At 45.9% G+C, this 12,287-nt stretch overlaps 1 protein-coding gene across 1 annotated transcript in view; it reads left to right on the top strand.

Annotated features, from left to right (window-relative positions):
* pacrg (PARK2 co-regulated) overlaps window positions 1–7,929 on the top strand; it is a 125,681-nt gene extending 117,752 nt beyond the window's left edge. Inside the window, exon 5 of the mRNA XM_070979802.1 lies at window positions 6,885–7,929. Coding sequence (XP_070835903.1) covers window positions 6,885–7,045 — 161 coding nt within the window. The 3' untranslated portion in view covers window positions 7,046–7,929. The remainder of the gene's footprint in view (window positions 1–6,884) is intronic.
* The last annotated feature ends 4,358 nt before the right edge of the window (window positions 7,930–12,287 follow it).

Below are 12,287 nucleotides of genomic sequence, written 5' to 3'. Positions count from 1 at the left end.
GGGTTACGCACGGCCCTCTGTCTGGGCCACAGCTGCAATAAGAAGTGCCCTGTCTGTATATTCTGTCCCGGATGAAAACCTCTGCTCCAGCAGGCTGCAGAGATCATTCATCACCAACAACATACAGGCACCCTGAAAAACGTTTAATCTAATTTGAACATAATTAAAATGTAGCCTCCTATCCAAGGCATCAATGTGATGTACCTGTGAACATAACATGAGGTGCCTTTTTCTTTAGAGCTGTAACAAGCATATTGAGGCTGATTCTCAGATGCATGTATCAGGCTACAATTGGATGAGATGGGTCTGGGATAACCATTATCTGAGTGGTGGTAATTGAAACAATAATGGACACGGTAACAGCTCGGAAAATAGCATTGATCCATCATCTAAGATGAGCCCTCTTTGTGCATTAATACCATGACTAAATGGTGCAAACCGATATTGTTCTCGGTCATGGCTAGGTCTAGTTGGCTAATTGAAAAAGAAATGAGCAAGAAGAGGGTTTTGTTAGGTGTGGAAGAGTGATTCCCACCTCTCCTCAGTGGGGCTTTGAGTCCCCCACCCCCCACATCCTGGGATTTCTAAGGAAAGATTAGCCAAAGACAAGGCACGATTTTGGCGGAAGTGTGGAATTGGAATTCAATTCTTGTATACCTACGTACAGATTTAGACGAGTAAGCCAGTGGGAACCAGATCGATAGGAATCTAACAGCTTTAGCTGCCGTGCAGCTCAGGAGCATCCACAGCAGGTTGCGTCTTTGTCTCAACCTTGTCTACACATTCCTCCAGTCTTAGTTTCTGCTTTGCAATCTGACCTTGACACATTTTTCTCCACCTGGCATACTGCTTTGCTGATGTCCAACTTTCGCTGGGGTTGAAATGGCACTGAGCTGCAGCCAGCCTATAGACTGAGCACTGCTGGGCTGGATGAACACATGGAAAATGAGATCACTGACCTACAGCAAAGGTTAGACTTCAGTAAGCAAGAGCAGTCAGATGATGTCTGGTGTAGGTGTTGGGGCTTTAATGAACTTCTGATGGCCACAAGCCTGTTGTTTTAACTCTCTGCTCGCAACCTCATGTGGATATCCGTGTGTGTGTGTGTGTGTGTGTGTGTGTGTGTGTGTGTGTGTGTGTGTGTGTGTGTGTGTGTGTGTGTGTGTGTGTGTGTCTGTTGTAATGTGTGTGAAGCTGCAGCCCTCATTGTGGCTAACTGTGTTAAGCTGAAATGCTGTTATTGATTACACACAAAGGTTGAGATGGAAAAGCAACAGAGTGAGAATGGGCCCAGCTCCAGGTGTGTGTGTGTGTATATACGTGTGTGTGTGTGTGTGTGTGTGTGTGTGTGTGTGTGTGTGTGTGTGTGTGTGTGTGTGTGTGTGTGTGTGTGTGTGTGTGTGTGTGCGATTGTGTATGTGAGCCACAGCTGTGCTGTCCGTCAGCCTCTGGCTTATCCATTAGGGGAAAAGGGGGCTGGGGACGCTGGCGAAGGGAGCTACCAGCGCAAGAGAAAGAGGAGCATTCAAGGCTGAGGTGGAGGGTAACAAAGCCACTCCATAACATTTCAGGAAGAGATTTGTAATTCTCTACATCTCTTTGTTTGTAAAGTGTACAATAGACACAGAAATGTGATGCATTTCTGTAGTTTAAAATTACCTAACATTGTTTGTAGTTGCTAGACCAATTGTTACTTTTGTGTCGTGTCTCACTCCCTGTCTCTCTTTGGACACTTGTTCTCTCACTCTTACTGTCCTTGTCACATGTAATTATACAAGCACTCATATTCCCCCTCTGTGTGTGTTTGTGTGCGCATCTCCGTATGTATCTGCCTGCATGTACAGCCTTGACATGCGCGTGCGTGCACACACTGCGACATATTCTTACTCTGTGTTGCTGCCTTTCCTTTGTAGACACCTGTGGTTAGGTACACACATAAACACACTCTCTCTCTCTCTCACATACACACACACCTGGTCTCTCCCACCTCTCTGCCAGAGAGTGTCTGTTTATGAGAGGCCTGCCTGGCGCCAAACTGTGAGGCCCTTTTAATTAGAGTCCTGCTGTTAAGCACAGGTCTCCTCCAGTGGTCCCATCCACTCCCTACCACCTCCTCACACCTACACACCCTCTGTCACACACTCACAACTGCCACACTCCTCTCCTCCCCCCCGCCCTCATGGCCTGATTCACTCACAGTGTCCACATACATCCTAGACTTTATTTACCGTAGATCAAATTGGAATGTAATACTTAACTCACCCTGAGAATCCATGTTGAATATTTTCAAGGCGCCACTTGAAATCAGATTTTGCACACAGCTTAAGTGTGATTTTATTTATGAGAAACTCAGAAGAGTAAGCATGTTAGAGTTACTGGGCATATTATTTAGAGACGAGAACTGCAGTGGTTGTTTCTACATAAACAGTGAATGAGAAAGAAATAGTATGAACATGACGCTCAGTCCTTCAGGGTACCGTCATGTAATTGTGGTGTATTTATCTACAGTTTTCAAGCAGAATGTTCGTAAGTATAATCATTTAATTTTAGCCTCTTTAAAGCCTAAACAGAAATGATAGTATGAGCGAAATCAATTTGAGTCTTGAGGGAAAACATTTGAAAACTAAGCTTTTATACCCTCAACTGACTCAGAAAGAAAGACATCTACTTAGACTGTTATGATTAAGCTTGATGGTAATAATAACCCACAGTCATATTTTTCCAGGAGAGGAGAATAGAATACTCTCCAAAAAATGAATTTCAACACATAAAACATCAAAAAGAATTGATGTTAATGTAATCAATAATGTATATTCTCATGCTGATATGGAGCGCTGGCAAAACTTGGGTTGGAGCGTCGGTGATGGGTTATCAGTGTGTGGTTGGTGAAAGGAAAGAATGAAAACACATGCACTCACATAACACCCTCAGCTGTTCAGGCACAGTCAACTTCTGCACCAAGTATTCCTGGAACTCGAGTTGCTCCATCGCACTCATAACCTGCATTCCTCCATTTCCCCTTTTAAACAAGGCCAAAGCTCTTGCTTAAAAGCTGAGGTCTCACATGCATTGATTCTCTTCTGCATCTGGCTGCTTTGATCAAAGAGCTATTGTGCTCGGGGGGGCCTCCTGCCTAAGCTGCTTTCACAAGGAACTTCCACAATCAGGGGTAAGTTGATTAGAAACAATGGTAGGTGGCTTGATATTATGTTGAATCAGCTCTGGAATTTCGAGCTAAACTTCCCAAAGCTGCTGCGATGTGTGTGTCACCCGGTCCTTGGCGGGGGGAAGGGATTATAACCACGCAACATAAACACAATGCACGCCAACCCCAATCTCGACGGGGGGTTACAGTACAGCTCCGTCACAGACTGGTCATCCATCAGGCCTTAAAATCTGCCGTCTATATATGTTGAAAGCAGTTTGGACGAACCGCTAAGCACTGCCTGCATCTGTGACTGCTTGTCTTCAGCTTGATGTGGGAAGACAGGTTGTTTAGGACCGTGGGGAATGAGGGATGGAGAAAGAGCAGGGAGGAGGAGGAGGAGGAGGAGGAGGAGGAGGGCGGCTGCAGCTGTTGTTGTGTGGAGTTTAGTGTTGGTCTGGTATGGACGAAATCACAGCAGAGCCAAAGAGAGAGAGCGATAGATAGATAGATAGATAGATAGATAGATAGATAGATAGATAGATAGATAGATAGATAGATAGATAGATAGATAGATAGATAGATAGATAGATAGATAGATAGATAGATAGATAGATCCCCTCATCTTTCAGCTCTCCCTCTGTCCTCCTCACCGCTGTGGTCTTTGTGCTCAAGACCCCTCGAATCCCGGGGATTTAGCATGAAAGGCAGAAACAAAGCACCTCCTCTGTGCCACCTTCCTTTTCTTCCTCCACCTTCTGTGCAGCAAATGTCGCTGCGCTGAGAATCCTCCTCTGTCTGCATCTGTATCGACCCTTCCTCTTCCTCAGAGGAACAGGCGGCAAACTCCTGCCAGGGCCCTTTTCCGTCTGTTCACAGGGTGTGAGTTTTTATTATGATTGTTTTTAAAGATTTTTTTTTTTTTTTTTCCTGTCATGCCCAGGGTTGCAGATTTTGCTGAAAGCGGGGGGGGGGGGGGGGGGGGGGGGGGGGGGGGGGGGGGGGGGGGGGGGGGGGACAAGAAGAAGAAGAGAGAAAAAGAGAAGTTATTTTGCTGAAGGACATTTGCAGAGGCAGCTTTTAACACTCCCTCCCCCATCCCTTCCTTCCCTTCCACCCCTCCTTAAACACACTTCTCCCTTTTTCTGCTCTTTAAATATTGAGAATCATTGCAAATCCTCTGGCCTTTTCCTTTTGATGCTACTGGCCTCCCAACAGCTCAGCACGAGAAATGCACCAGGGCTGAAATGCTCAGTCTAGCAACAGCAACAATTCCCCCCTTGCAGGACCTCCTTGCCCACTCCCCCCCCTCCCGGCCCCAGTAAACGGGTCTGAGCTTTGCTGGTTCCCGAGCCGCACCTCTTCCCCGGCTCCCCGTGTTCTCTAGTCTGAAGGCCAAGCTCTCCCTCTGGGCTGGCTTTGGCTGCTCATTTTCACTCTAACAGGGGGTGGCTCTCCACAGGCCTGGCTTTTTAACCCACACCAACATGCATGCACACACACAAACACAAACACACACACACCATGCTGCTGAAACTAGACTATAAAAGTGACCCGGCTGACTCTTGTCACTTTATTCTTGACTTTTCAGCGCTCCCCTGCCCCAGCTACACACATCACAGCATACTTCTGTTTTCCTCATTCCTCCCTGATTGCTTTGCCTTTTTTCTTTTATTGCTCAGATGGCTGCATTTTAGATGCTATTTAAGATTTTGCTAACTAGTAGGACGCAGACGGCTGTGTTGTGGGTAGCTCGAGAATAAAACACAGCCTGGGTTTACATACAGGACAGGAGCTTTTCCTCAAAGGCTGCATTCCCGAGCACATGCAGCTATTGTTGCCATTTCTCGAAAAGGAAAAAGCAGCAAATAGCTGCTAAATAAAGCCAACGCTGTTAAAGTTGCACTGCGTCTAGGCTAACCAGCGGTCAAAACACGGCTGGAGAATTCCCCCCCCGATGTTTTCATGTAAAACAGGAGAGCAAATCCTGAGCAGAAAGCAAGTGCAGCAGACTGAGATCATAGATGTGTTACTGCTTAACAACCCACTTTATGGGACTGGCTCTCTTTGTGTTGTAATGAGGAGGCCATGGATGGGTGGAAAGGCAAGGAATAAACAGAGAGGGTCTGTCGAGGAAGATGAGAGATGAGAAAAGATTGAGAAATAAAAGACAGAGTCTTAGGAAGAAGGAGGAGAGAGGTTTAATGTGTCCTTCTCTCTTCAGGTCTAATTAGGAGTGAAAGAAGGGGCTGAAGGGTCCCCCTTAAAGTGCTGCTGTTAATTTTTCACACCACAGGTACACTTCATAATACACTCCTCTCCTCTCTTCCAGTGAAATGTCGCCTGCTTTTCTTTCATTTCATTCTTTCATTTTACAGCCTCAAGAAATGAATCTACTGCTTCTCTGCAGAACATTTTACAGGACATTTCTTGCCAACAAGCTTAGAAGTCTGTGTGTGTGTGTGTGTGTGTGTGTGTATGTGTGTGTGTGTGTGTGTGTGTGTGTGTGTGTGAGGTCGATGTATTATGCACGTTGTAGGAACATACATAGTCCCACTGTGGGGGCTCACCTTCCTTATGGGGACAAAAGGTGGGGTTATGGTTCAGTTAAGTCCTCAGCAAATGAACGTAAGTCTATGTACTGTCCTCACAAACGATGTAAACACAACTGTGTGTTTGTGTGCTTATGTGTATGTGCGTGCATCTGGTGTGTGTGTGTGTGTGTGTGTGTGTGTGTGTGTGTGTGTGTGTGTGTGTGTGTGTGTGTGCGCGCGCGCGTGCGTGTGCTTCATTCCTCTCTATATTTACCTCCCTCTGAAAAGTGTTCTGAGCCCCCAGTGCAGTGGCTTGAGATTGGCAGTTTGCAGTGTGCTGATAAAGTCACGATCTGTGTGTGTGTTTGTGTGTGTGTGTTTGTGTGTGTGTGTGTGTGTGTGTGTGTGTGTGTGTTTTTGTGTGTTTGCTGGTTAAAGGGAGGAAGAAGGAAGGAATGGAAGCTGGACACCTCAGGAATGTTTTTTCGATAACAAGTTCCACCAGCTCGCTAGAGCTCTGTTGTACAATTTTGTGTGTTTTACAGTACTGTCTATGTAGGTGTGTGTGTGTGTGTGTGTGTGTGTGTGTGTGTCTCCTGGGGTACAGGAGCTTCTGCAGTTTTTTTGCTGTATTGTGATTGGCCACAAGTATATTATGCTCTCTCAATCTATTTGTCATTTACCACAAATGCACAAACACCCGAAAATGCAAAAATGAGCTCTTTTATGGACATTTTGATCCTGTTGAGTTTGTTTTATGTCACAGATTGTGATTCTAGTGCAAACCCACACACCAAACTCACTCACACACACATTCCTACCTGTGGCTCTTGACTCCAGGTCACTGCTCATGCGTGGTGTGCATCGACGCAGCGTAGTGCAACAGCAGAGCCGTCACTAACTCAGTTGTCCTGTGCACTGCTCTCCTCTCTGCAGGCTGCCTCATTAAACTTTCAGCTAAACAGTTAAAAACTCCTCTGCCGTTCCGTCCCAGCAGGCCACGGCATCAGAGGAGTAAATTAAATTCAGTCTGTCCGTTGGGTTTGAAGTCAGATGGAAGGATGCAGCAAAGCAGCGCAGCGTGGCCACAGGTGTTGCTTTGCGAGCCCTGACGTCGGCCTGCCATGACCCAGACTGAGCGAAAACACGAGTGAATCTTTGGTTTGTTTTTGTCTCATTCCGTCTGTCTGTTTCTTGTCCCCCAGTCAACTCTGGGGATGGCATCGACTACAGCCAGCAGAAGAGGGAGAACATCGGAGACCTGATCCAGGAGACTCTGGAGGTGTTCGAGCGCTACGGAGGAGACGATGCCTTCATAAACATCAAATACATGGTGCCCACCTACGAGTCCTGCATGATCAACTGAGGGGCGGCGTCACCGTTACGTTGCACAGACTCTTGACTTCACCTTGTCAGTCCTTTATCTGCCTCTCACCTTGAAATGAAACTCTTGTCTTATTCTTTTCCAGCCCTCTCTAATCTCATCTTCATCCCATTTGTTCTCTTGTTGTTTCTAAACCCATCTCTTACCCCGCTAAGACCCAACGCTCCTTCCTCTCCTCCCACCTCTCCACCTCCTCTGCTCTCTGGCATATCCTTTCAAACCACTGTTAAATTCATAATAGCAAGTCACAAGATGTTTTGTCTGTCCGTATCTGTGCACTTTGTCACAACAAAACAAGTGTGACAGGACAAATTTACCTCATTAGATATACCAGTATGTTTCATATATTATCCATGAATTGTTATTTTTTTAATACTTAGTGATTTATTTAGCTGAAAAGGAAGTGAGTTTAATTTCAAACAGAGATATGCATCAGATGAAAAATGTGACTCTTTCAAAATGTATGAAAATTCAATTCTGTTCGACTTACAATGAGATTTCACCTGAACTCTTTCTTTCGACTGTCAGACACTTTCCGTGATGCTTGAGTGTTGAATGTTTGTTCTTTGCTTCCATTCATGCCAGCTACAGCACATTTTAAGGCACACAGATTTTAAGGCTGGAAAAAGCCTCAACAGGTCCTTAGAAACCTCTACTCCTGCAGCATTTTCTGTCTCTCACAGCCACCTTTCACACCTGCAGAGTGTGAGCAGAACCCAAAAAACACTTTTTCCAGAGCGCCACTTGGATCATACATGATATTTTGGAATCTAATCTGTATTGAGTATTTTGTTTTCCTGTGCTGAACCTGTAAACATCTGTTATCTCCTCCCTGTGAGGCTTTTAATTAAAAAGGTGCTCATGCAGCTTAAGGGGAGTTCGCTGAGATTGCAGTGATGCAGGCCTGTCTTTCCTGTGTCAGCCCATAATGTCCGTGTCATACATCTGCACTGTGTTTTGTCCTGCTCTAGAAGTGCTTCTGTTCACAGCTGCAGTGCTGTTTTGTAGTGTATTGAACCACTGTACCCATTCTGTCACAAACCCAGCTGGAGACAGAGCCTGTCTAAACATGCAGGGAACGTCGCATAGGAATGACGGCCGACAGCATTCCTCCAGACAAACACACACTCACACACACACACATGTTTGGTTTACATCCTTTGAACTCGAATACACCACAGCGATCTTAGTGTTTTGGGTGTGCATCTTGGCGTGCACATGGGCTTGTTTGTGACTGTTTTTTGTGCATGACAGCATACGTGATTTTGTGTATCCAGCCGAGACAGTTCCCAACTTTGTGTTCTCACACTGTGCTGATTGAAAGAGGTCTCTGCTGCATTAAAGTCACATCGGGAACTTCATCCCAGACACAATGGAGGGTTTAGCAACCGTATTTCCCCCCCACACACACAGACACACACTCTCGCATATACATATACAACCCAGAGACCCACAGGGGAAACATAGCGTAATTGATTTCTGACACTCACAAGGACACTTGCACCGTCTCTTATTGTAAGTCATGTCTCTGGCAAAAGCAGCTTTACAGGCCTGCGGAGGAATCTATTCTCAACTAGCAGACAGGTTCATAATGCTCATATTTCAACCTCAGCACATCTTGAAAAGAATGTTACTGAATAGCTGTTCCACGCTGCTGAACCCGGCCGCGCTGCACTCTGCCTGCTGCTTGATCTGTGCAGTGAAAGACAAAAAGAGATGTAGTGTGGTCCCCTTTCAGCACAAAACACATATTTCATCTTAATAAGTGCAGCTGCATAATAAAACAAATACAGCGACAGCGCAGGCACATGAACTTCTTTTAAAGGCGAGGTACAGTTTCTCTGGTCGCACTTGATGAGCTGATCGAACTCTCAACAGCCTGCGGTTTTGTCGAACTGTATCAGTGATGCCCTGCTGTCCCGCTTCACCTGTCCAATTTTACTGAGCCACAGGCTAGCAGAAGAAGCCAGCAAAGGAAGTAAGATGAGAGAAAAAACGGTCAAAGTGAAGCATGGTGGACATTTTTGTTCAGATTTTTTTGATCACGGAGTGCTACAAATATTGTTTTTCTGAGCAGGATTCACCATTAATTTTGCTCACAGCCCTCCATCTGTTCATTGTAGCCTTTCGCTTCAAGCGAGCATTGAATGTCATAAAAGCCATAATATACAGAAATTGCCCGGAGTTCACTTCACTTCTTCGCACTTAAAGGACCAGGTAATCTGATTGCTTTGGCTCAATTAGGTCACATCATAGGCGCCAACGAGCATTAAATGCTAAATGGTGTCCGTTTCGACCTCTTTGGGAATCCACTGAAGCTCATTAAGAAAGGTGACAGTCTGGAAAGGAACATCAGAGAATAGGGTCTCCAATCAAGCCGCACACATATGCATGGGTCTAAGCACGCACACATACACACAATAATAATGGCGAACAATACCAAACAACACTACCAAGCTGTAATTGCTCATGCAAGTAATAGAGTGAACTGTGAAATGAACAGGAATGGAGGCGGCCAATGAGGTTATTTGGTCTATCAAAGGCATCAACGCTTGGCTGGTCCAGATCTACAGACTGGAAAGACCAAGCATGACATTGCTTGAATTTCTCGCCTTGTGCTCGGACATGAATAAAAAGCCTCAAAAAAAAACAAATGCAGCATAGAGGAGAAATTGTCCCAATCATCATATTCTAACCTTTTTTCCCTCAGTCATAATGAGCCATTGATCATTTGGTGACTGCGGGTGCCCTAACATACACAAGGAAATAAATTGCTTCCCATTCGGAGTATTTCCTCCAGTCATAGAGCACAGGTTATAACATCATGCTCTACTTCCCTGCAGCAGATAGTATCTGTCGTAGATAAAGCTACATTATTATTTTCAGTTGAGAGGATTTCTGACGGTTTTTTTTGTGTGTGTGTGTGTGTGTGGATTTCTTGTCTATTGTGAAAGATCTGCCTGATGGCACGTGGGGGTGATAGCATTGATCTTACATGTTGTTCAGCCATTATACAATGTTGTGCTGTCCATTGGCCTTTTTGTCGCCTTTGTTAAACATGCCTCAGCTCAGAATTCAAACTAAAGAACTTGCTGATTGCGTTTCTACTATGTTTCACTGCTACTATGTGCGTGTGTGTTCCAGTGTATTTTTAGTATAACACTCACCGCTAACTTCATTTGAGCAAAACACTTTATGTACCATGTGGTTAACTTTTTCACAGGCTTCCCAAAGTGCATTCAGGTTGTTAAACCCCACTGTTAACCAGTGAGTGTGTAGCTTTCCTGCACACCTGCCTTTGTCCTTGCAGGAGTGGAACAGCATTCTCTAATCCACGACCTGGCCTAACCCTCACTCTACACTGCAACTGGACTCCAGGGGTCATACCTAGACGATGTGGGGCCCATGGGCGCTCACTCAGCTCTCGGGGTTATTATTAGCCCAGCTAGCTCAGCCCCTTGCAGCAGTTGCCGCTGCCCCGCAGCCAGCAATAACTCCCACTGAGGAACACATGCAAGCCATTTCCCTGATGGAAACACTCAGCATTGCACTGACATGGGACCATTTATACACAGAATTCATAGAGCCTCACAGATCAACACAGTCGACCATGCAGACAAGTGTTTACATGCGTTTCTGGCTCACTCCCCGCCAACTACTCCAGTGTTCGGGTTGAGCCGTTATCTCGGAATGAACAGTGACTTCCTGAAAGCTGGCTCCACGGAGCTCAAGTTTGTCCTTGTGCATCTCCGTCTCACCACATCACAGTGGTGGCAGGCCAACAAAGGCTTTTGTATTGCGGTGAGCTGTGCAACAAAAGCTACACAAACACGCCGATAGCGTTCTGTTGACGGAGGGGAAAAAAGAGATTGAGAAAAGTTGAGAAACGGCGAAGACTGAGGAAGGAAGAAAAAGACAATTATGGAAGAGGAAAGGCAGCGTGAAAATGTTTATTGTGTATGTGTGTGTGTGTGTGTGTTTGAGAGAGAACGTGTTGAATAAAGACGAAGACGGGGAGATGCATCGCGCCCGAGCTCCGAGACAGAGCGCCGGTCCAAGATGAATCCAGCGGCGAGAGAAATGAAGGGGAGGCTGTGTGGGCCGGTGGAGATGAATGGATGGAGGCAGTGGAATGTTGTGTCACCTGGTAGAGAGAGCTGTCTAGCTCCGGCCAGACCCGAGATTTAGGAGCAGTCAGCTGCAGAGAGAGGAATAAGAGACCAGTGATGGGAAGGAGGAGTAGATGGAGAGGGGGCTACAGACTTCACCACTTGGTTATCTGTTTTTCTCCCACAAGTGAAAAACTGACAAGAATTGAGGCGACAACTGGCACTTAACTGCTTCACCACGCTCCCTTATCTGGACAAACAAGCTGAATGTGAATGCCCTGATTTGTGCGCTGAAAATCAAATAATTCCCGCTCACTCATGTAGTATGATCAAAGTTGGGCTTCGCATGTTGGAACCCTGTGGAGGATTTATTTAGCATTCAGGAAGTCTTCATCTGTCTTCCTGTTTATCACTTCCTTCCCTCTTTCCGTCTTGTCCCTTCTTCTGCTGAGCTGTCTCTTTTATTCCAATGTTATAGTCTCAAAAGGCAGATTGTTAGGACCAGCAATGAGGGGATTGTGCTGTGCAACAGAAATAAATGCCCCCCTGGGAATGATTCGTCTTGTTCACGTCTGCCTGGCGGACTCCACGCTCATCCGTGGAGCTACTGAGCATGTGCGAGACAGGACAGCACAATGGAGATTTATCTGTCTGCCTCTCCATATGCCAGGTGTCTCACAGGCTTAATTCAAGAGTGGAGGAATAATGTAAACACTTTGAAAGCAGAGATCATATCCTGTTTTCCTTGTGTGGTCCTCTGTAAAACCCCCCTTCAATATTAAAAAAGTCTGCTAAAATCTCACATCCTGATTCACTGTTTAGTTTTGTGAGCGATTCTCTTATCTGTGATTCTGTGTGTGTGTGTGTGTGTGTGTGTGTGTGTGTGTGTGTGTGTGTGTGTGTGTGTGTGTGTGTGTGTGTGTGAGTGTGTGTGTGTGTTTAGATCCCAGAGTCGACCACAGCACAGGATCAATCCTTCTCTGGTCAGATGTGATCAATGAGGATTCTCTCCGTCACTCTCCTTCTCCCACTCCCTCTGTTCTTCGTCCTCCTCTTCCTCTACGACAGGTCTTATCACTCACAAACACTCATTTCTTTCCCTGCTACAGGCTGGC

This window comes from Chaetodon trifascialis, chromosome 14 (genome assembly GCF_039877785.1).
Source record: "Chaetodon trifascialis isolate fChaTrf1 chromosome 14, fChaTrf1.hap1, whole genome shotgun sequence".
Classification (NCBI taxonomy): Eukaryota; Metazoa; Chordata; class Actinopteri; order Chaetodontiformes; family Chaetodontidae; genus Chaetodon; species Chaetodon trifascialis.
This window is presented reverse-complemented; position numbering and strand designations above follow the sequence as displayed.